This window comes from Equus caballus, chromosome 7 (genome assembly GCF_041296265.1).
Source record: "Equus caballus isolate H_3958 breed thoroughbred chromosome 7, TB-T2T, whole genome shotgun sequence".
Lineage (NCBI taxonomy): Eukaryota > Metazoa > Chordata > Mammalia > Perissodactyla > Equidae > Equus > Equus caballus.
This window is the reverse complement of record NC_091690.1, coordinates 14,146,928-14,171,692: the sequence shown is the minus strand read 5'-3', so window position 1 is coordinate 14,171,692 and position 24,765 is coordinate 14,146,928. Positions and strand designations below refer to the sequence as shown.

The 24,765-nt window shown below is 39.4% G+C and overlaps 1 protein-coding gene across 2 annotated transcripts in view; it reads left to right on the top strand.

Annotated features, from left to right (window-relative positions):
- PDGFD (platelet derived growth factor D) overlaps positions 1-24,765 on the top strand; it is a 214,697-nt gene that overhangs the window by 184,415 nt on the left and 5,517 nt on the right. For both annotated transcript variants that reach the window (XM_014741322.3, XM_023644723.2), the window contains exons 4-6: positions 301-363; positions 4,391-4,589; positions 18,161-18,375. In XM_014741322.3, the coding sequence (XP_014596808.3) occupies positions 301-363; positions 4,391-4,589; positions 18,161-18,375 (477 nt within the window). The remainder of the gene's footprint in view (positions 1-300; positions 364-4,390; positions 4,590-18,160; positions 18,376-24,765) is intronic.

Genomic DNA, 24,765 nt, shown 5'->3' with positions numbered 1-24,765 from the left:
CTGAGGTCACTCAGCCAGTAGATAGCCAAGTTATAATCTGAACTTCTGTCTGCACATTTTCCATTTCACCAGTGCTTATAAGTAAAGGGGAATACAGTTGTCCATGTCATGAATGAGAAGGGCGCTTGAGGAGAAGTGCTTAAGACATTTAAATGGTGACCTGTTCAGCAGGAATGCAGCCCTTCTTCCTATTGTCACTTAGTTGGAAGAAGATTCAGATGGCTAAAAGGTTGAAACGGTACATGAAATGGATTGAACAGAGGTTTGACAAACTTGCGTGGATGTTTCTTTGCCTTCTAGGAAGATTTCCAACCCGCAGCAGCCTCAGAGACCAACTGGGAGTCAGTCACAAGCTCTATCTCAGTAAGTAATTTATTTTTCTGTTGCCAGTGAAAAAACTGATGGAGTAGCTAAGGTCAGCCCCAGAATGACTTCAGCTACATTAAGGACCTATGGCTTGACAAAAGCCAGATCTCAAGCATGATGTATTCTTCTATTTCATTCAGGTTACAGTGGGCTATGTCAGACGCCCTTTTTTACTCTCCTTCAAAGGCTTCCAGGAAATGCCAGTACCCATTGTAAGAACATGGGATAGACAATGACTTAAGTGTTTATCAGTTTTAAAGCAGAACATTCCAACAGAAGGACTGTCTAGACATATCAAACGTATCAAACTGATCCATGGCCCAGGCTCAAGTGGGGAATTTTGAAATAATTTTTTGAATATTCCAGGGGAAGCTATTAACCTTTACATTTTCAGGGATCTTTTCAGATGTCAAAAATCCCAGTGTTTACAGTAAGATAACTTAAGTGCAAACCAAGAATGTATTCTATTTGACTTGGAAATAAAATATAACTCACCCTGAAACTGTAAAATGGTTCATGCCCCCATTTTCTTCTCCAAATCTAGTCATTTCTCAGTATTCTGTCGACTTATCTACTTTGTACAGAAAGAAAGACCTTGTTTTCACCAATCCTACGGGTAGCATTTATGTAGCAATAAAATACAAAATAATAAATGCAGTTGTTCATTAAAAGATCAAGAGCATGGAGAAAGCTTGTCCTTGGTTCTAAAGTGGGTCAATGTGGCTGAGTCAGAGTTGATTTATTTTTTCTAAAAGTAATATGCTATCTTTTGCTCTCTGGGGGATTTTTTTTTTAATTCCCTCAAAGGCAGGATTTCCTCAGCCATGGATTCTGTGGCTGTTTAATTCACTTGGTGTGGCTGCTGGATTAGAACAACATGATCTGATCAAGAGCTCAATGAGGTCTCTAATGGTGAAATTAGGAGTGTTTTGTTTGTTTTTGACAGTCCATAATGCATGCTCTGAACCTAGCTAAGTGTAGGCAATCATTGTCAGGCAGGTGAAAATGAAAATCAGGCAGGTGATGCTGCAGAGCTGGGAGGCTAGGCAGCAGGCCTATGGTTAGCAGCCCGACTGACAATTCAAGGTAGACATCAGCTGCCACTAGGACCTAGTGTGCTATTCTGTCAAGAGCTCCCTGGCTTCTCAAGCATCTTATACCTAGCTCAGCATTGGTAGCTCAGCGTTGTCTAATCATTCCTGCCCCAAATCTAGAAGTTACAGCTTACAGGACCCTTAGCTAATTCAAGATAATCCAGGTCCTCCTAAAGAGAAGGATTGTCCTATCCATTTCGAGTATCTGCTTAAGCACAGCACTAGGTCCATATCCACTGGAAATTCTTCTGGGTTGTGTTCCAAGTCTAGGTTCTGCTTAATCCTCTAGGAAAACCAGGGAGGCTCAGCGTCTTTCCTCAGCATTCCATTTTTCAAGAACCTTCTGAAGTAAGAGCAAGGGCCCTTGGACCTACCATTAACTTCTGTATAAATCATACTTTGTTTTTGTTGAAGACACTGTACAGTTTTCAGAACATTTTTTACAAATTGTTACCATTTTAAGGTAAGTCAGTTAGCTTTGGAATTGATTTTTATAAATGTAAAACAAAAGCTAAAGGAGATCAAATTTATAGTGCAGTTGAAAGAGGCACACCCAGTTAATTCTTTCTCTCAAAAATAATTTTTAAATCATTACCTAGGAAGCAAAAATGATCTCATGGATTTCTTAGGTCGCCTAGTCACTCATAAATATTTTCCTAACCATCGTTGGTGTTTCTGTCAACTGCTCTGAGTCAAAACTTGAAAAGAGCAGTAAAGCTCATATATAAAGACAGTTTTACATTTTACCTATGGTTTGGATTTGCTCTTCAGACTAATTTAAGAAGAGGTTAGATTTCCCCCTCCCCCTAAGGGACTAAGAGCTCTTCCACAGTTTTCTGTTAAAGAGATTGATGTCTGGGTCTACACTACACTCTAGGTGCCATTAAGAGCAACCCCAGGAAACTCTTTGCCAGGAGTTCCCCAGAGCCATTGTAAGGAACTTTCACTTGTGTGGGAATGGCTTGATTGATGTCCCCACTTCTGTTTCAAAAAAGAGGGAAGCATTTTAATTTCAAAGCTATTATACGCTGCCATGCACCTAACTTTGGCCAGCTCATTTTGATTCTTTGGATCTTAGACCCACATTATTGTGATACAAGGCTAACTGTAAATCCTCTGGTGAGTATCAGCCAAGTAGACTGTATGTTATCCAGAGAATACAAAGTTGAATGGGAATTTGGAATTTTTTTTTATACTGGTTTTTTTTTTTTTAAGATTGGCAGCTGAGCTAACAACTGTGGCCAGTCTTTTTTTTTTTCTGTTTTCTCTCCCCAAATCCCACCGATACATAGTTGTATATCTTAGTTGCAGGTCCTTCTAGTTGTGGCATGTGGGACGCCGCCTCAACGTGGCCCGACGAACGGTGCCATGTCCGCGCCCAGGATCCAAACCGGCGAAACCCTGGTCCGCCACAGCAGTGCACGAACTTAACCGCTCGGCCACGGGGCCGGCCCCAGGAATTTGGAATTTTGATACTGAATTATAATATTATCCTTCTCCAGCATTTGATGCCAACAGTGATGTGAAAGACAGAAAGGATGTGCTTGAATCAGGGTTCAGTTTACATCAACTACACACACACACACACACAGAGACCCGTGCCCCGCACACACACACCCCTAGGGTAAAGAGCTGGCCTGACACCTTCACCAATCTATCTCATATCTTCCACCCTCCTCTCCAAATGCCATCTTACCCCCACTCCCCTTCCCCTACAGTGCATATTTGAAAACTGCTCCTCAATGACACCAATGGTAGGTTAATGCTTTTACACACTCAGTTTTGCTAAAGAGGGACCATTTCTGTGAGAACAAGTGATCATCGAATCACTTATGGACCTTTGGACCTTGATTGGTTAAAAAGAGAAAACATTACTTGAGAGTGAGAATATAAATGTGGGCTTTGCTGTCTGCTACTCTATAGGGCATATTGTTTGTCAAGAGGATACTGCAGTTAAGTTGCAGGATCGCAAGTTTTCATTAATTTCCATTTTCCCATCGTGGTAGGAGATATTTGCCCTTAGGGGAATCTTATTTATTTCGCAGTTTCTTAAAAGACATTTAGAAATCATTGGAGACTGTGTGCTCTCTATTTCCTTATTAATGGGTCATGAATTTTCACAGAGATGTTTGAATCTTGGCTCATTTACCTCTAGATTGTACCAAGGTTAGTGAAGTAAGTGCTTGGAAGCTTATGTGAGAATATATTCCATGGCAAAATACATAATCCCTTCCAGACTTTCAGTGACATTGCAGTCCCCATTTAAAGAGTATTCCTGAGAATGTTTTGATGGCAACTGGGATCACTAGCAAGCTACAGCACTTTTTAAAAACAAATGTGCTTCCCATGTGAATCTTCCACTCTTAAGAGAGCCAGTTGCATGCCTAATTAATCTTGTTGACAGTAAATAAGCTGGTTAAAGTGCCAAATGTTACCAAAATGTCTCCAGAGCAGATTCAAACATTGCTCACACAACACCTGCAATGCTAAGTGACCTATAAAGAGGGGACATGGAGGCTAAACATGGGAGAATGGAATGGGTTATGCAAAACTTGCTTGGAAGGAGTTCAGAATTTAAATGCTCACCATTATTTGTTGATATAGATATGGGTGATTTGAGAACCTTGAACCAAGAAATTGGATGACTTAATTTTAATATTTCCCTGTGTCTTTTTTAATGATTATAATTCAGATGAAGTGAAAGTTTTATTATCTGCCTGTTTTTGATTTTCAAAAAAGTGAATGACTATCATTTACCAATTAATTGCTCTTATTTAGGAAGATGGCAAGACTATAGCAGAGTACTTTAGCATGATATTTATCTACATGATGTCTCATAATCATAAGCCTGCTTATATTCCTTCCATATAGTTGTATTTCGTAGCCATGGACTTTTTCTGAGTACACTGAGCTGTATGTCACTGTCTTAGGGGGTGTCCTATCACTCTCCATCAGTAACGGATCCCACTCTCACGGCGGATGCTCTGGACAAGACAGTTGCAGAATTTGATACTGTGGAAGACCTGCTCAAGCACTTCAACCCCGAATCATGGCAAGAAGATCTTGAGAATTTGTATTTGGACACCCCTCATTATCGAGGCAGGTCGTACCATGACAGGAAGTCGAAAGGTAAGAAATAGAGCCTTGGAGATTCTACATAAGCAGATAGGAGTATTAATAGTAATAATAAGTCAGGATTAGCAATGCAATATATTTAATTCACTTAACTCAGATGATTACGTTCAGTCCCTTATCACATATCTGTTTCACAGCGCCTTCAAATGAAGTTCTGTGTTTTGCCCAAGCTGAGCTGTTTGTATGGGACTAAGAAAGGTTTGATTTAGTCAAAGATTTCTTATAGTTTGGAGCTGGGAAAGACCTTATAAAATCATCTGGACCAGCTTTGTGCTTCTTGGCAAGTAATGCATGATTAACCCCACTGTACACAGTGGAGGCAGCCAAAATCAGAGGAGGCAAATAATTTGCCAACAGCTGCATGGCTAGTTATTAGTGGAGAGGAAATGAGAATCATGGTCTCTTGCCTCCAATGGCAAAGATGTGTAATGGTCTACTGTGCCTCTCTGATAGGTATGATGTTGACTTAGCCAAGACTCAGTCAGTATTGGCAGGAGACAATACTGACTAGTATTGCAATCATCCTAGTAAATTGCAATTCCTAGTAAAGCAGTCATCAAAACTCTTTGGATAATTTCAACTGTACTCATTCAATGTCCATTCTACAAATTTTTTATGAGGACCTACTACGTGCTTGGTGCCCTGAGTGGTTCATAGCATGTAGATGCCCCAAGGAAGAAGCAAAGAAGTTTGGGATAGTTTGGAGCTGTGTGAGGGCACACATCCAATTGGAACATTCCGGAAAGTATAATGAGAAGGGAAGAGAGGACCATTCAGGCAGAGAAAACATCATAAATTAAAACGATGATGCTTAAACTCTTAAAAAATAAATATCCTAGTCCTATATCAGAGTGATATAATCTTAGGATGAGAATGTTTATTTGAATGTCTAACTCAAATTAATAGAGAAATAACATGTAATTACCTCTTATTGAATAAAATTGTAATTTCTAGTCTGCTATGTCTTTGCTTTACTTGATAAGATTTGTTATTATTAAAATTCTAAAAGTCTTGTAAGGCTGGCTTGCATCATAAATGTGAAGGTATTTAGCTAAAATACAGCTTGTTTCCTATAGTTTGTAATATCCTGGGTTCTCTTAAGAACTGTGAACCTGGACTGCTTCATAGATAGTGTCTGTGTCAGTCAGCACAACCTGTTAGGACATTTGGGCCAAAATGACTAATTAATTAATGACTGTCTACATCTACTGCTTATGGCTTAGGTCATAATCTTATATACTTAAAACGCACAGCTAAGGGAAGACAAGAGTCCCTGGTGGCCCTGACATTATGGAGATATGCCATATGGAGATCACTGTAACTCTCCAACTGAATCTCGCCAGGGCTCAGATTGGATTCAACTCAAAGAAGAAATTGCTGTTCTGTAAGGCATTGCTGTCTTTGGATCTCTACTAGGTCAACTTAAAGGAAAGTAAAATATTCACCATGTTTTGAAAACCCCCCAAAAAAATATTAAAAATCGTATTACACAAAGAAATGGCAAAGTCTGATTCTGTCTTCAAGTATCTTAACCACTACAACTATTCAGGGTGCAGGCCTTCTTGGCATCTGTTTTTTGGAAATATTAAAATTTAAAAATCACCTAAATTCATTACTTTTTTTCCCTCCCAGAAATTGTGTTGAGTTGGAGGCAGGATGTCTGGGTTCAAATCCTAACGCTGCCACTTACAAGTTTTGTGATTTTTTAGCACGTCAGTGATCCTTCCTGAGCCTCAGTTTCCTCATTGGCAATGTGTGTGTGGTAACACCTACTTCCGGTAATTGTTAGTGGTGCCATCAAAAGCACCTGGCACATAGTACTTGTTCAAGAAATGTTAGCTACTTATAGCTACCTAGAATTCTGAAATATGTTTGCATCACTTCGTTGGTGAAGGCTTCCTTATTCCTTGTTCTTTCCCAGTGAAGCCCACCACCCTAGACAAAGTTCAGAGTACTTGGGACACCACAGCATTTTTTTGTCCTACTACTGCATCACTATTGTATTTTCATTTTCTTTAAGGGAATATGAGATCCTACGACCTAAAGGTCTCAACTCTGGCTGAATATTTAATCACCTGGAGAGCTTTAAAAAACTACAGATGCCTAGTCCTATCCCAGATACACTGGCTCAGAATCTCGGAGGGTGAGGCTGAGGTATTGGTAACATTTTATGGCTCCTGGGAGATTGAGATCGATCCGTAGAGGCAGCCAGGGTTGAGAGGCACTGTTTAGACATAGTTCATCCAATACTGCAGCGCTTGGCACAGTCTCTGACACATTTTAGCTGCTCAGTTAATGTTGGTGGAATCGAAGACGTTAATATTTCAGCATTAGTATATTTCTAAAGTTTACAGAAACCCACCTCACAGACTAAGGAGTGTAGCTTTATTAAGAATGCCTTTGGTTACTGAAATAACCTTGCAGGAGCATTCAAGGCAACATTCTACTTATTTCTGACAGAGGAAACATTTCTCTCCCCTGTTGGCTTAGGTTCCATTTCTTAATCTCTTGTTTAAAATGGTCCTAAGGCAGATCTGTACCGTTTCGTTTAATACTGGCAGTTCACCACTGTCTCCGCACTTGTATAAATGTGCTGATTTAATTGTTTATCGTTCCACTGATGCTGAGCCACCTGTGTGTATCACAAAAGCAAAGGAATTCAGGTTTAATGTTTCAGCTGTTATTTTCAGCTTTTAGAACTTAATACAAATTCATGGTTTGTGTCCTGATGTATCAGAAAGGGAGCAGTGAATAAAGACTAAAAACAGAAAAATAGTTATAGAGAATGGAGGTCCACTGGGTGTTAAATAAAACATGAGCTTTATAGGATCCCTAAAAAGTTTCCTATTATCAGTATGTATAATAATTTTTAATGATGTTGTGCAGAGACAAACATCATTTATGAGTATCTGTTGAACATCTATTCTTCTGATTTCCCCAGACTGATCGAAAGTGGGGTTTTTTTGTGTGTTTTTTGTTTTTTGTTACCAAAGAGCAAGTTTCTGAGATGACCCTGAATGTGAATATGCAAAACACAGAGGTTTATAAACTTAAAACACCCAGTGTGTTTGCACGGGGTGAAGAATTTATGTAACGAAATAGACACAGTTAATATTTAAAATTACATTCTGTGCTTTGCTTCTGCTGTTTATTTGAAGGGAGAACAGGTGGCAGTGAGTTTTTAGTTCTGTTAAGAAAGGAGTTGAAAATGGGAAGCATGAGGACAGTATAAGTTTGGGGGAGAAGAGGGAGAGAAAAGAGACAGACAACGTTGCCAAGTACTGAGGCCAGAACTTCAGCACTTAAGGTCTACTTTTTAAGAATTCACAAGTAATAGATAAGCTCAAACTTGTCTGTAAAAGCTTCTGGACTGAAGATAATGTAACAAGTTAATACATCCAACTTTCAGTTTCCTAAGGGGTAATGGATAAAAGGGTAGCATGGATAGTTGAAATATGTAGATAACTATAGTTCCAAAACCCAATTTTTGCCAATAATTTCAACCTCATGCTTTCAACCTCAAAGCTGCCCAAAAGTTAAAAAAAAAAGTTGTTTCAAGTTCAAGTTGCATTTACTTCTTCTGAAGAACATGCTAACGATATAGCAAATTTGCACATAATTAGGTAAAAAATTATACGGATGCTCTACAAACCATATAATTACCCTCTGCATCATTGCATGACCACTGTAGTTTAACTGAAACTATACTGTGATTCCTTTAAAACACATACCTTTGAACTTAGGGGCAGTATATATTCATTCAAGTTCATAGCATGAAATATGACATCTCTAAATTAAGGAATGATTGGTCTCGCGCTCAACTAGACTGGGCATTAATTGAGAGATGATTTATGGTTATTAACAATGTAAGTGAGATCTGTTCTTTTGCTTATTCCAGGAGAACTTGACTTTCCAGAATGATTGTGTATTTAGCATACAAAAATCCAACACATAATAGCAAGGGGGAAGCCTGTTTTCCCAGTTTGTGTTGTGATAAAAATATGGATATAATTGTTGGGGCACTCCAAATTGATAGTTTTGAACTTCCATTATGCTTAATAAAAATACGTTCTTCCCCAAAGAGTTGCCATTTTTTGATGCCCATGCCAAAATTGACATGTACCCTGCTTTTAAAAAATCAGTATTTTAATATTGAGTGGAGCAAATATGTTGATATTAAATTGATTCCAAATGACCAGGTTTGAAATACATGATTTTTGCAGACTCTAAATGGTTAGATGTTGTAACTTTGAGACAGTTACCAACCCATTTCCGAGGCTCTAATACCAATTACATGATTTCTTAGATGACGTTATTTTTCTCTAAGAACTAAAACATTGGCTCTTTAATTTGAAAACTATTTGTAGGTAAATAACTGGCATAAGAAACTCAGGATTAAATGAAATAAATATGTTTTGTATCAAAATGTTTGAATTGGTTCTGAATTCTCTTAGATCAGAATACCTTTTATTTTTAAATTAGTCATTTAGAGGTATTTCTTTGTCATGCCCCTGCACACTAACCAGGAAGATGCAAGTTTTGCTCTTTCAAAAGTGATTTAGAAGGTTGGAAATAATTTCAGAGTTATTAAGATATGGACGTATTTTAGAAACCAGCAAAAGTCAGCATGAGTTGAATGCTTGCAACTTTCTGTGTCTGCCTATTTGATATCTGGGTAAGAATTTGCAAGAAGGCCTTTTCTGACACTAGTGATGAATCAAATAAGTCAGTCTTAAGATATCATCCCTCTGTAACTACCTATCTGTAAATTAAACAAACAGAGGTACTGGGGACACTAATCAAAATATATTATTTTTCTAATTTCTAATGTTGAATGAGGGTTAGCTTCACTGAGTTTCCTGAACCATGTGGTATGCACCAAGTAAAAGCTTTCTTTATCAATATTAAAATTGTTTGCCACGAATTTGATAGAAATAGAGCAAAAGAAAGAATGCTGCAGTGGGAAGAGCATGGATTTTGGAGTCAAGTAAACTTGTAATAAAATGCTAATTCAAATCCTAAGACTAGTGGCCTTGGAGATGTTATGTATAGACCCAGGACCCTCTGTCTTCTGCATTTTGTAAAATGGTGTAATTATAACCACTTTGCCATGTTGTGTTAGGATTCATAATAGAATCGGATCTAATACCTAGTGGGCCCTCAATAAATGCTAGCTATTATTATAACTTGAATACAAAAGTCAGCACCGAACCAAGATATTTCTGTGAACTTCTCTGCTCTCTTCCCTGTAAGGCACTAGGATAATCATCAGTGATCTGAGAGCCTCCTACAGAGGATCCAAATATTGTCAGATTTCAGTATCTGTATAATCAGTACACTCATTAAAAGTTTACAAAATAATCGCCAAGTACTAAACTTTTCTATGATACTATTTACCCAGAAACTTTCTGGCACCATTTTGCTTGTTGGATGTTTCCTTTGCAAAGTTTTTTTTTTGAGACTGTAGCCACTGTTTATGACCCGTATGATTTGTAAGTATCTAGATTCCCCACTCAGTTTGCCAGAAAGCATTAATAAAAACCATATGGTTGTTTATTGTGTTGTATGTTTCTACAAGGGCACAAACATAAAACGTTTGAAGAAAATCACAGCACAGGGACAAGGACCCTTTCCTCCTAGTGCCAGTGCAGCTTCTGCTTTTCTCCTACTTGGGGTTGTCCACCTTTGTGGATATCCTAACCTCACTTTCATCATCACAGTTCTTTTTCCCATCTGGGCATGTGATTCAAATGCAAATTGACTGGAAAAATCCAGCTGTCAGTGGAAAACCATAGGTAACTTCTAGTGTCAGGGTGAACAAATGTGCCTTTTCCATAGTAGTCACTCTTGTTAAAGATGAATGGGTTTGCCTTGTGGTTCGTGTGCCCACATTTTCTGAGAAGCACTGGGGAACCCCTGCAGCATCCTTTTTCTCAGTACCTCAGTGGACTTAAGGAGACACCACAGCCTTCCTAGAGCATGTATGTGCTCATGCCGAAACTGCTGGTGCTGGGAGATCTGGCTCATTAATGTCTTTACTTGAAAGGACTGTGCTAAGTCCCATGAAATTAAACTGAACACACACAATCGTTGCCTTCTGACATGTAGATCAAGGTGGGCATGACCTTCCTTTCCTTAGGGATCACCATTTGCAGAATCTTAGCTGTTTGGGTGATTCTGTTCTTAACCTTACCTCATTGGTCTGTTTTACTCATTTCAACAATAATGTGGGACATAACTGCTGAGAGCTGGGATTTGGACCTGTGCTTCAAACACGTTTAACTCATTCAATTTTAATAAATTTCCTGGCAGGAGGGTACTCTCGTTCCCATTTTATGTAGTAAAAGAAATAAATTCAGAAAGGTTTTGTGGCAGCTACAAAGTTTAGAGCCATGATATGCACTTGAGTTTGTTGGCTGCAAAGCCCATGCTATGGGGATCTCAGTGGTGTATAAAGCCCAGAGACTCATAGTCTAGTAAATGAAAGAGAGACTAGTAAATGAAAGAGAGCTCCTTGACTCTTATTCATCTCCTAACTTGTTTTCCTATTCTTCATTTCATAGGTCTACTTCATACGTTCTCCCAGGTGACGAGTTGCTAGAATTAGAGAATTGCCTTATGGTGCCCTCAGCTGCTTTCATGCCTAATTCAATGCCTTGCAGATATTCACACACTTATCCATTGATTTTGTGGCATATAGTTGTCAAATGCTTGCTGTATGTCTGGTGACTTTAGGCAAGTCACTTAGTTCCTCTGCATCTCAGTTTCTACATCTATTAAATGGGAATAGTAGTTCTAAGGTGAGGGTTTATTATGAGAATTCAATGAGACTTGAGTTTGTGAAAGCATTTCATACAGTACCAGGTACATGGTCGGTACCCAATAAATTTCCATTTGCTTATTGCTTAACAATGTTTTTAAACCTTGAAAATTAGGAGTTATCTGATTGGGAACGTTTTGCTGTGATTTAGGTTAATTTTCATAAATATAAGTGGTAAATGTTTCCATTCTTTAGAAATTAAATCAGCAAATGGAGTCATGAAATTCACGATTTTAAATTTAAAATATCCCGATGTTCCCTTATTAAAAGTTATAAAACAATTTTTCTTTCCAGATTTATTTGCACTACCAAATTGGGGTTGAAATGTGAAAACAGTTTTCACAATTATGTGCTGATTTATAGAAGAGGGAATCTGAAAATCACGGTGAGGTTGTAATGTCCATAAAGACGAACAGACTCCTCCTGGAGAATTTATGAACCTTGAAAAAGGCTGAGAGCCCCTAGCTGCTTGGTATGAAAAATACTACAATTATTCATCTATTTCCCTTACCTCCCACCCCCACCCAAAACATCATAAATGTAGTGTTGTAACATCCAAGTCAAATGTTTAGCACTTTACATAACAGATTGTGGCACTATTCCCCATGTGGCAAAGGACGTATTCCTGAGCACCTTGAGACGTATATTGGACGGCCAGCCTTCTTGATGCCGTCCTCTACCCTGTGTGGCACTGCTTCTAGATTCCATGGGTCTTAGTGCCAGTCATCTTCATGCATCATAGTTCATCCTTGGTAGAGCTGGTTCCAGAACTCTAGTTTCTCAATTCTAACCTAACACCATCAGTAGTTTGATTCATTCAGATAATGGTTATTGATTACCTATTCCTTGCAAAGAAAATCTGAATTGATTAGTAGGGAAATAAATGGCCTAAACTTTTTCTAATCTTGACTTCAAGTTTATGGGTATCCATTCAGAGTCACAAAAGATATTTTTTTTAAATCGGAAACACTCGTCCAGGGAGTGCCGTAGTGACTTAAGTTGTTTTTTAGTGGATTTAATTAGTTATTTCAAATATTCTAAAATGGCACTTATGCTTAGACTACAAAGATGTCATGCTTGTTTCAGCAATACTCTGCTTTTTTTGTTTTTTTTTTAAGATTGGCACCTGAGCTAACAACATTTGCCAATCTTTTTTCTTTTTTCTGCTTTTTCTCCCCAAATCCCCCCAGTTCATAGTTGTATATTTTAGTTGTGGGTCCTTCTAGTTATGGCATGTGGGACACTGCCTCAGCATGGCCTGACGAGCGGTGCCATGTCTGCGCCCAGGATCTGAACCAGTGAAACCCTGGGCTGCTGAAGCGGAGCACACGAACTTAACCACTCGGCCATGGGGCCAGCCCCAGCAATACTCTGCTTCTAGTTGTTGACTCCAAATTGTTTTAGAAGAGGTGGGCTTAAATGACCTGCATTTGGTCCTTCCACTGGGAGCAAAGCACTAGGAAAGGAGGGATAAAAAGATGATTAACTTTCTGCTTCCAAGAACCTTACAGTTTAGTGGAAGAGAAGCACCTAAATAAAGAAAATGAGGGCCCAGCTTGATGGCTGAGTGGTTAAAGTTCCGCATGCTCTGCTTCAGCAGCCTGGGTTCATGGGTTCAGATCCCAGGTGCAGACCTACTCCACTTATCACCCAGGCTGTGGAGGCATCCCACGTATAAAAAATAGAGGAAGATTGGCACAGATGTTAGCTCAGGGCTGATCTTCCTCAAGTGAAAAAGGAGGAGGATTGGCAACAGATATTAGCTAAGGGCGAATCTTCCTCACCAAAACAAAGAAAGAAAGAAAGAAAATGATAAAGCAAGATCTCCATAGTAAGCAGTCTAGGAGAAGGCAGAGGATGTGTGGTGAGTATATAGTAAAGGGGTCAGGGGACATGTAGAGTGAATGTGTCTTTTGATTTGGGCCCCAGAAGATTAAAATGATGTAGCGGACTGAGATGCTAGAGAAGATAAAATAGAATGACAAAAGCATGGTGTTAAAAAAGGCATAGCCCTACTTCAAGCACTTGCTCTCCTCATTCTGTCACCATGTGCTAAATGTGCACAAATATATAGGCTGCTAGTGTGTGCCTGCTAAAAGAGTTTATAAAGCATTTTAGCACTGTAAAGGCTTGATTTGGTTGTTATAAAATGATTACTGGCTATCTCTAAGAACATGTGGGAGTTTAATTGGAGACTCTAGCAGACTCAGGAAGATGGAGAGAAAAAAGGCTGGTGACTCACATAACAGAATAAAAACTGATGAAAGGCCAGCACAGTGAAAGCCAACCAATAAACTTGACACCATCGTCCAAACTAGAGACTGACCATCGTCTAGTTGAACAAAACAAGCAGTGGATTAAACACACGTGGAGAGGGGAAAAAAATGCTTTCCTACATTCAAAGTGAGGACATTATTTTGTTTCACAATGAATTTTTGTATTTACAAAAAAATCGAAATGATCAGTTTAGAAAAGACTTTTAAAATTTTATCATGAGCTCATCACCACCCATGCCGTGCTTGCCAAGCACGTGAAGTCTAATATTGGCTTTATCTGTCAATTAGAAAGAATCTCTAGGATTCTAGCATTTGTTCCCTCTGAAGACAGATCTTGGCTATCAATCTATCCAGCTCTTTACATGGGCCTTTGAATGCTTTTTATGACAAAGACTACAGGTAGAAGGGCAAGAAGGACTTAAGGGAGAAATGAGGACAAAATGAAGATCGTGAATTGACAAAAATCCCCTCAGTTCAGGTGAAAAAGATGAAACTGGTTATATTGCTCAATACGACAGAAAAAAGCAGGCTATCTATGCTGTTGCCTGGTCATTAGCCAGAACATGGTGTACTTTTCCAGTAGAATCTGGCAGATGAATGTGTGTGCACAGGATCACATGCTTGGGTATATGTAACTGACAACATCTTGGAAATGACAGGTCAGTGCCTGTCAACACACCTAGGAAGCCAGGTCATTTGGACAGTGAATGGTCCTCAAGTTAGAAGGCTCCAGCATGGCTCATGGAAGCTGCTCTTTGCACCCTCCTTCAAATCTTCAGACTGGGCTCCTGAGTGCAAGAGGCATGAAAAAGCCTGGATTCGAACTCTGGCTCTATCACTGACTGTAGACAAGTTTTTTTTTTTAACCTCTTAAAGGCTCTATTTCCTCAACCATAAAAGTAAAGGTAGTAATTGTATGTAATTCATAGTATTTATGAGGATGTCATACAATCATATATGTGAAGAACATTTCACATTGACCGATACTCAGGAATATAAATGGCCAGGATCAAAAAGGCCCAGCTGACTCTCCATCCTCCCACACCAAAGCCTTTCTATGTTAGAAACTGAACAAGGGTGTGCATTCACCAATATACCACTGATTTATGCATTCCCGCTCCAGTGCTCAGATCCCAGAACTCTTCTCCCAGCCCAGGAACCTCTGACTGGCTTGCACTTTGAGACTGGGGCTGCAGAAAGGAGGGTGCTCCCCGCTGCGCTGTGCAGTGCCCCACATTGGATAAACATGGCCGGAGGAAGCCTTTGAGTATGGTGGAGCCTTCTCAGCCTTTCCAGAAGATTCAGGGCAGGGCCCCCAAAATTTAACTGAGGTCAAAGATTCATGAAAAGGCAAGACTCAAATTCAAAAGGACAGTGAAAGAAGGATTGTAACTTTATGTACACCTGGGGAAAAATAAGGAAAATTAGCTGAAATTCATGGGCCTTTGAATTGAAGTCGGGACATCCTTGCTGCCCTATAACGTTCCATTATGGAAATGGAAGCAGGAATGGAAAGGGCAGCCCCTGTCCCTGGGTTTGTAGTGCTTGTCCTGCCTCCCCCCGAGAAGGCTCACACCAGAGCCCCCCCTTCCTACCGGAGCACGTGAGTGCTGGAAGCTTTTAATTGCTGCTCAGCCCCCTGTCTGGCTCCCTGCTCTGCTGCCCTGCCTCATCAGTCTTCTTTGACTGGAAACTCAATATCCCCTGCAGAAAGTCTGCGGCCGTGCTTTGAAGTTATTTGCATCCAGTCAGAAGAACCTTTTAGTTCTAGTTCTAAATTGAGTGCCTCGGTGGTTTCAGTCCCCTGAAAAGCAGGGCAGCTGAATTCTACAGCAGTCACACTGGGCCCCAGTTCTTAGTCACGTTGGTGAATTGATGCATAAAACTTGACAGCATTGTAAATCTCTTCACGGCGGGTAGGAAACGGAAGTCACCAGTGCTAGTCAGTAAAACAATTTTATGAGGTGAAGAGTTTTGTTTCAAGGCCAGTAAGGCATACGTGGCTTATCTTGGTTTGTTGAGGGCACTTTGAGGTTTAGCTAAATTCCTGCAGGGAAGCCATGCTGTCATTTGCCTCCGGTATATCCTAGGGATAAGGATGTGGCCATTTACCACCCCAGTCCTGACATAACACCCTTCACAGGAAAGCTGATACAGCACCAGAGAAGTCAGTCTTCCTTCAGCTGTTGGCTACCTGTCCCCCACCACACACACTCCATTCTGCTTGATGTGGCAGACACTTTGGAGCAAAAGGGAGAAGGGTTTCAATTCCGGTTTTCCCACTTACTATTCACTTTGGGTAAGTAATACCCACCTCAAAAGGATGGGGAGCAACTAAACGTGGTCATATGTGTAAGGTGCCTAGCAGAGGGCTGAACTCAAGTAGACACTCAGTACTGTTACTTCCTTCCTCTCCCTCTCTGACTTCCCACACGTCACAGCCCCTTTCTGCTAATAGCCCCTCTTTACTCCTTGGTGTTGGACAAAATATATTCCCGTTATCACATGCAGCAGCTTTGGCCCTCTGCACCAGCTCTGTCCACAAGCCCAGTAATGCACAGGCCAGCGTCAGTATTTCTCTCAAGGTGACACTTGTAATGGATGATTGCTGCACTTCTTAATCCATTTATGTAATCCTTCCTGCTTTGCTTGCAGTTATTTTCAGGGCTTTAACAGCAATAAAATGGTTCCTTTCCCAAGACAGAGTTCATTCAATTTAAATCTGGATTGATTATGGCTAAACTTATGACATGCCTTTACAAAGGAAGAAAAAACACAGCAATAAATTATGCGCAGTAATTATGGAGCATTTATTCAGACTCCCCAGTGTCCTGGGCTCAGCATATAACAGGGGAAAAACCCTGCCCTTGAGAGTCAAAGGAGAGTTGCGCATATGAAAAGGCACCCAGGGCAGGGCGTAGGTCCAATTGCCATTTAATTCCTCATTCAAGGGGTCATCTGGACATATGGCTGATGTTTCAGCTGACTTCATGGGGTTAAGTGGACTCTTCACCCACTGGTGCCTTCTTTTCCTTCAGTTTCCCTCAGATGCATTTCACTGACAGCATCCTTAGCCTTTGAGCTCTACCCAAAAGAGCACTCCTTACTGCTCCTCAAGCAGTTCTGATTTAAGACTAAGACGTTTATTGGAGCTAGAGTCCAGGGGACACTTGGTGATATCCTCCTAACATTTGTGGGATTCCTTCTGTGGTGGCCTGGCAGGTGACATGGGAAGTATGCTAGGAACTGGTGGTGGAGCGTGTGCAGACAAAGCACTTTCTTCTAGCTGCACTCTTGTGAGAAGATAGTCACATGTGTGCTCATCAGTCAGAGGATTCGGATGGCAAATGATGGATGATAGGATGGATTTTGAGAGCACTAATTGAAACGTGATTTATTAATACAATAATGCAAATTTAATTCCAGTACGCATTTATGACTTATATTTGAAAAGTTAGGGTGATGCTCTTAATTCATAGAAGTCCCAGTAACCATACTGCCTTGACAATCATTCACATCGAGTAACGGCTAAAAGAGAGAAATAGAGGAGAAAGGTGTGACATTTTTTTTTCTTTTAATTTTTGACCATTTGGCTTTAAAGGGAAAAAAAGGAGGAAAAATCTAAATGAATCAAGATGAATAACGAGCATTGATTGAGTACCACAAGCTAAATTCAATCCTTTGAATATTGCTGTGAAATCGGTCAAGTTATACTACTTACGTTTTATAGGTGAGAAAGCAGAGTTGGGAGCAGTTAAGTAACTTCCCAACTCAAAACAGGCAGAGCCACAATGTGGAGGCAGCTGTAGCCTTCCTGCAGGGACCAGGCGCTTACCCACTATGCTCTACTGCCCTCTAGGACCCAGGACACAAATAGGCATCACATTCACAACCCAAAAAATGCAATTTCCTTGGACATTTTGGTTGACCTTGGAGTTAAAATGAAGCTAAGACCTTCTTCTTCCTCACATTTACTAGTAAAATTTCATTGCCAGTTAAATATATTAGACTGGTTATCCCTAATGTGTCTTCGATATGGTTCAAATTAAATTTAAGTAATGGCTTACAGTCAGGACTTATTTAGAACCATGAAACAATTTATTTTGTTTTTTAAGATAAAGGCAATGATTTTAAATTGCTGAACTTTTCGTTTTCTTTCATCAGAACTTTTTTTTTTTTGCAAGGCACAAGGAAATTTGAGCCAAGATATAGGTTTAGCCAAGTTGCTGAGAGTTTTTCATTTTTTTCTTTGTTGTTGTTGATTTTTTTTTTGAAGGGCAGACAGGATCAAAAGAGAAACTAAATTTTCCACCTTTGGTGTTTGAGTAGTAACTGGATCCCAAAGACAGACTCAATCCCTGGTTAAGTTTGTCCTCTCGGAATCTTCCCGCTCTGTTCCCAAAAACACATGCTGAGCGTGTTTGTTTACAGCCATGCGCTTTGTTACATGGTGTGTGTGTTTCTTCCAGTTGACCTGGACAGGCTCAATGATGATGTCAAGCGTTACAGTTGCACTCCCAGGAATTACTCGGTCAACTTAAGAGAGGAGCTGAAGCTGACCAACGTCGTCTTCTTTCCACGTTGCCTCCTTGTGCAGCGCTGTGGAGGAAATTGTGGCTGTGGAACCATCAACTGGAAGTCCTGTACGTGTAATTCAGGGAAGACTGTGAAAAAGTATCACGAGGTATGTCATTCTCAAGTATTTTGTTGCAGTGCTGCATTTAGCTCTTTTCAGCTGCGTCAGTCCTGTAATCTATAGTGTGTTGGAATTCAGGGCCATTGCATACAGTGGTGCGGGTTGTTCACTGCACAAGGACACCCAGTCAGGGCAGGGGATGATTTGGAGCTGAACTTTCACTCGTGCTAAACTTACCAAGCCAAGTGCCCTGGGTAGGAATTAAGTCCATCCTGAAGAAGGCACTCCTTTTTCTGATTCTCACAGTAAACCATGTGGGTTGACAACAGCCTTGTTAGAATATATAATCAATCAAATGTATGGTGCAGTAATTTCAGAGCTTACTTGGCCTCATTGTAGAAATATGATGGTATTCATTTACGGGATATGGCTGCAAAATCTAAATGGCTTTAAGAAAATCCTAAGAGCCAAACATTCATTTAATCATGTCATTAAAAAATTAAGCAAAGATAGAAAAATATGAATTGTCAGAAAATAGACATTATCAGAGACCTTTTCATTCTCTAAATATGGAAGTATTGTTCTTCTAGAAATACTAGTTTTTCCTAAATACTATTGAGTGCTACCTGGGAAATCAACTGGGAAATTATGCAAAAATAAGCAAAAGTAAATAAAATGATGTAAGAGGAACAAAAATCTAAGGAGAAAGTAACCTTTAATAATAGTGCCAACAAACACTCATGAGCATTTGCTGTGTGCCAGACACTATTATAAGTAGTCACCAGCTCACTCAGCAGTTTTTCAGCAACGTTGTGAGGGTGCCATTTTTATTCTCTCATAGGGGAGTAACTGAGGCCTAAGAGGATCAGCAAGTTGACCAGTGTGACATGGTCAATAAGGTCAATAAATCAGAGAGCCGAGACCTAAACTCTGATCAGCTGGTTCCAGAGTCTATGTTCTTATCACAAGTAACACGGTGCTCTCTCTTTTTAAATAGAAAGCACTTTATTGAGCATTAAAGAAAGAGTAAAGGGCAGTTAGAGGTGCTCCTGGCATTGACAGCAGCTTTATTACTTCCTGATTTGGGGAGCAAATGCAAGTCACTAAAGTTTAGAGTGAAATGGGACTAAGAAATTATATCAGATAATCCCTTCAGGGTGGTTCTGGGATCAAATAAAGGAGTGCATGTGAAATGCATTTTGTTAAGATGTGAAATATCCTACAGAAATACATTTAAAAATATAAACTAAAATGTGAAGCAAACATTAGTGTTTGCTATTATTGTTTGAGTTGCTTTTCATCAGTACCCACCAAAGCAAAGGAATAGGTAGTTCTCCCTAAATAAAATCTCCAGCTTGGTAAAACTGTTTTGTTATCTTGAAAACAATAAAACAATAATAATAAGTTAGGAGATAACTTCTGAGCTAAATGAAAATAAATACATCATAACTGGTATTTTCAACTTGAGAAATGTAGGAAGTCGTGGGCCACAATAACCATGCGTACCTTCGACAGCGGAAACACATTTTTTTAGACCTACATAGAACATATTTTCTTAGTCACAAGAATTTCTTACTCCACCCCACAGTTTTCAAAGGAAAAAAAAATGTTCTCATATGCAGAGAATGCTATCGTCTGTATGCATTGTGTTTTATTTTTGTATGACATGATGAACTCTAGATTGGATGTGGTCCTTTGCATCTAAGAACCTGAATTTTGTAACATTTAGTCATACCCTGAGGATGAACGCAGAATGAGATAATCAGGTTGGAGTTAAAATAATTGAGGAAGTGACAAGATCTCTACCTAGTCATAACTGTGAGGAAAAATATTCGAGTTCAGCCTTTGATGTATTTGTAGAGAGCTTTATTTTCATCCTGACTCTCTGCTCAGCTAGAAGTTACAGCTTGATTTTTTAAATTCCATATTGTGGAAACGGCAGAGTTAAACATACACCCAAAAGGACCCTTGCCTCGCAGACAGTTAACTCTGAAGAGCTCTGAAGAGTCCTTTTCTTAGTTCCTTTCTTGTCTCTGTACACAATAGCTGTTCCCTGTAAATTTCTGTTCACAATTAATATCTAGGAAGGAAGCCCTTGATCTCTTTGTTCGGTCACACGAGTGGATCTGAAATGCTGGCATCTTTGTGAAACTGCTCTCTGAAGCATCCCTTTGAAGCATGTGTAGTAGTATTTTTACTTGCAGGAGTCTGCAGAGCTCTACAAAATCACTCTGCCAAGTGCTGGACAAAGGAACGAAACAGCAGCCATCACTCAGTCAGTAACTGCAAACCTGCAACAAACACGCCTGGCGCGTTTCCCTGGGACTCCTAAAACACCCTTGAAATGTGTCCCAGCAATCACTCTGTGGAGTGCCCTGTGGAAAAGAGCAGAGGGCTGTTCCATTTCCAGAAATGGTGCTTGGGCTAGGTTCATTATGGAAATATCTTCGTCTTCTGTTAGTTCTCTGTATTCTTACCTCAGAGAAATGAGAAACCAGTTTCCCCCACTCCTGGTTGTAACTGAGGAGATGTGAAATGAGTTTCTATAGGCGATTAGCAACCTTAAGAGGGTGACTAGAATTTGTCACATAAGCAGCTGTGTGACGCTCCACAAATATTTCAATACTCAACATTTAAGGAATAAAATCCAAGAAATTATAAAGCTCCTAATGATGCTAATATCATTGCTCTTTTCACAGGTCCTGCTACTTCTCCTGTAGGGGTTTGAGCATTCTTCACTGTGCAATACCATATTACCATCTTTAGTATTTCCTTTTCTAAAAAGTTTTATAGGTATCCTTTTTCCTAACAACCATTCTATGCCTCTTGGAATATATAGGATATAAAAGATACTTTGGGTAGTGATTTTTAAAAAGGAGAGGCTCCAGAAAACATATTTTGTAGACAATAGAAGATGCTATTGTTTCAGTTCTCATCTTTCCTTGATAATGCATAATGAAGAAATAGGATATTTCTTAGAAATATGGTGACCTTTTAAATTAATGCTTACTGTTATTCATCATCTGGTTCCCTGGCTATGTCCATTCAGTCAACAGCCAAAAACTTAGGAAGCAGCAGAGAGACAAGAAGTTAATTTTCTCTGTCCTTTGTCTCATGATTTTTTCATGATGTTGACATAACCTCCTGAACTCTCTAGGAGAACTTTCTGCAGTGATGGGAATGTTCCAGGTTTACGCTGTTCAATATGGTGGTCACTAGCAACACGTGATTATGGGGCACTTGAAGTGTACATAACACAACTAAGAAACTGAATTTTTAATTTTACTTAATTTTAAATAATTTAAATGTAAAAAACTACACGTGGCTAGTGGCTACCATTTTGAACAGCACAATCCTGGATCCATCTCTGTTTCTGGCACACTTATAACATCTAGAATTATTTCTGTCTCTGGACAAAATGAGAAAGTGACTTTAGAGGATTCTTTTTATTTTAATGTAGAATTTAGTATTAAATATTTGCTTTCTATTACAGTTTAAGAGTTAGAAAATGTAAGCAGATATTTATATATGAAACAGAAGATTAGAGGTAATAAAATGTTGAGCTTCAGAATTGAGATCAAACAATAGTACTTTTAGGTTTTACGTATTTTAAGCATCTGTCATTGAAACAAATTTAGCTAAAATTGCAAATTGAGACCAAGGAGACAAGAAAAAAAATTTTTCAAGGAATTTCTACTCAATGGCAGAGGCAATGAGATTTGGGGTAATAATTATAACTAACCATAACAAAAGTCAAGAAAATCTCTTTTCTGTTCTTTTTCTGGAAATAGCATTTCTAGAGCTTATAGAGTCTCCCTACTTCCTCTCCTTTCTCCTTCTTTGAGTGAGACCATGACACAGCTGTCTTGCAGGCCTTTCCTCTTTCCTCTGTTTTCCTATGAGAAAGAGGAAAATAGAGCGAAAAAAGTGCACAACTAGAAGAGAGAAGATGTGGATTCTGGTTCCAGCTCTGCCACATGAGAGACCACCTAGAACCAGCTGCTTAAAACCTCCCAGGGCCTCAGGTTTCTTCAGATAATCCCCACACTAATTTACAGTTTTGAGTTCCCAGACAGACGTGAAATTACATGATATCCATTAATCGTTACACTCTATCCTACCCCCCAAAATCTTATCTTACTGAAATTGTGAAAGGAATATAAACAAATTGGACGTTGAAGTGCTAGGTAAATGCAAAAGAATAAAGATATGATCTGGAGCAATTGATGTTTATAGACTGCTATAAAAAGTTGATTCACTCATCAAAAATAACACCCGTGCTACTTACCTCCTGGGGATACTGGGTGAATGAAAGCATTTGAAGATTGTAAAGCATAAACAGATGTGGGTGGAATTTTTTTAAGAGCATGGGCTAGCTTTCTGAGTTCTGACTTCCTTACAGCCCTGATGACTCACCAAGTGAATGGACTCTCGTTTAAGTACTATGAGAGGCTCACATCCTCTCCCTTCTAGATCTAGCATCACATCTGGCCTTCCTGCGGAAGTTGAGCAAACCTGTCATGGGGCATGATACTCCTCAGGTAGACAAGACCCATCTGTGTCATGACTGATACTCAATGCCAATGCCACGCTCTGAAATTTGGTGCCCAGCTAGGCTTCCATTATGTGTTCTGCAATGGGAAGGCTGAACATGTAGTCATTGACCCTCTAAGGTGCCGCCAAAATCATTTAACTGTTTAGTTCTGTAAAGGTACGAGTACAGCTAAATGCCCCCCATGGTAACCCCAGAGTGCTCACAGAAATTTCTATTAGAAGTTAATGTCTACAGATGTCAGTATTGCATTTTCAAACTTCATGAGCGTTTTATAGACCCTAACTATACCCCCACACTTTGGTCACCTTCAAATTTAACTTGTCAGCAAAACGTTGCTGAACTCTGTCATTTGTATCTTTCTTTGTGAGTGCTGTGTCTTATGACTTGGTATCAGTCCTTCCAGGACAGCCCTCAGCCTCTGCTGTGACTATTGCCTGCAAGTTGAGCAGCTATCCAGGTAGAAAATAATATGTTATCCCTTCTCAAAATATTTTTGCTTGTAGTCACTTAGGTTTCAGAAAAATTGACTATTAGCCCTTAAAAATCTTAACTCTATGCACATTTTTCATAGAGGCTATAAGCATGACAGAAGTAAAAATGGAAGCAAAAATATGGAAGCCTTTTTTTTTTCTTAAAATAAGAAACTATATGTGTACTGAATACTGCCTGCTTTAGAAGTTGGATAGAATCTTAAATAAACTCTTAATGATTCAGGTTTATATAATGCATTTGTCCTGAAATATGTACTTGTGTTCCTATGTCAGCCATTAATTTGAAAACTGTTACAAGGCCTTAACAACCTTTTTTTATATTGTCAATAAACAAGAACCCAACTCAGCAGATAGCTTCTCTGCCTAGTATTGTTTTATTACTGTAACAGCTTTATGGCAATGATTCATTCAGTGGTTTTTTGGCAAAAAGGCGAGTAACTATAGTTAAATATCGTTTGTGATATGGTAATTGCAAACTGAGCATCTTTGACTTTGTGTAGTGCTGTGTAAGACACCAACTGACACAGTCATTCTCCATTTAATAAAAGTCAACTTTGCCTGGCTTCATGTGGTTTTCCAGGTGGTAGAGAGGCGTCAGCTTTTCCATTTTCACTGATAGGTGCTAAGAAATGGCTGCCTGCTCCTCAGTGAATTTTTATTTCAGCGTGTGTGTTTGCAGCTGTGACTCATAGCTCAGAAAATAGGAAAGCATTTTGTGATGGCACCTATTAGCAAGTGTCCTTCAGCGGCTGTAATTAATTCAATAGTTCTTTCCCTTTAAAGGTGACCAGATAACCCATAACCAGCCAGTTTGCTTTTTCAGATAAAGGCTTTTCATTTTTCTTTTAACTTTCCATGCTCTCTCAAATCAGCTTTGCTTTCTTCCTCTATTCAATGCTGTGTACCTGAACCTAAGACTATTACATGGTCTGAAAGCTTTGAACATCAGTGCTGTGATCAGCCAGAAAAGCAGTCCAATTTCCACTTTGTTCAAACAGTGCTTTCCTGTCTTGTCTGGGAAAGTGTCTGCCAATTCATTTTTCTCTTCTTATCAGCAAAACACATATATACTGTCCTCATGTTGCTTAATATAAAACACAGGGAAAATCCCCGAACAATCAGACCAGTTAGAAAAACTGCCCAGGCTCTGCTCTCATCCCAGAGCACACACTTTTGTTTGCTGTCAGATGAGAAAGCAAATCGACAGAGCACTGAATTTATAGATGCTAGTCGTTGCAAGTTATTAGGCTCTCATGATGGCCTTCTTTAAACAGAGAATACATATCATATGCTCATCTTCTTAGGAACCATTTCCCTTCTCTGCTTCTGCCAACCCCTAAATCTAGTTTACATGGAGATAGTCTTGGACAATAGTGGCTAATTTATATTGGA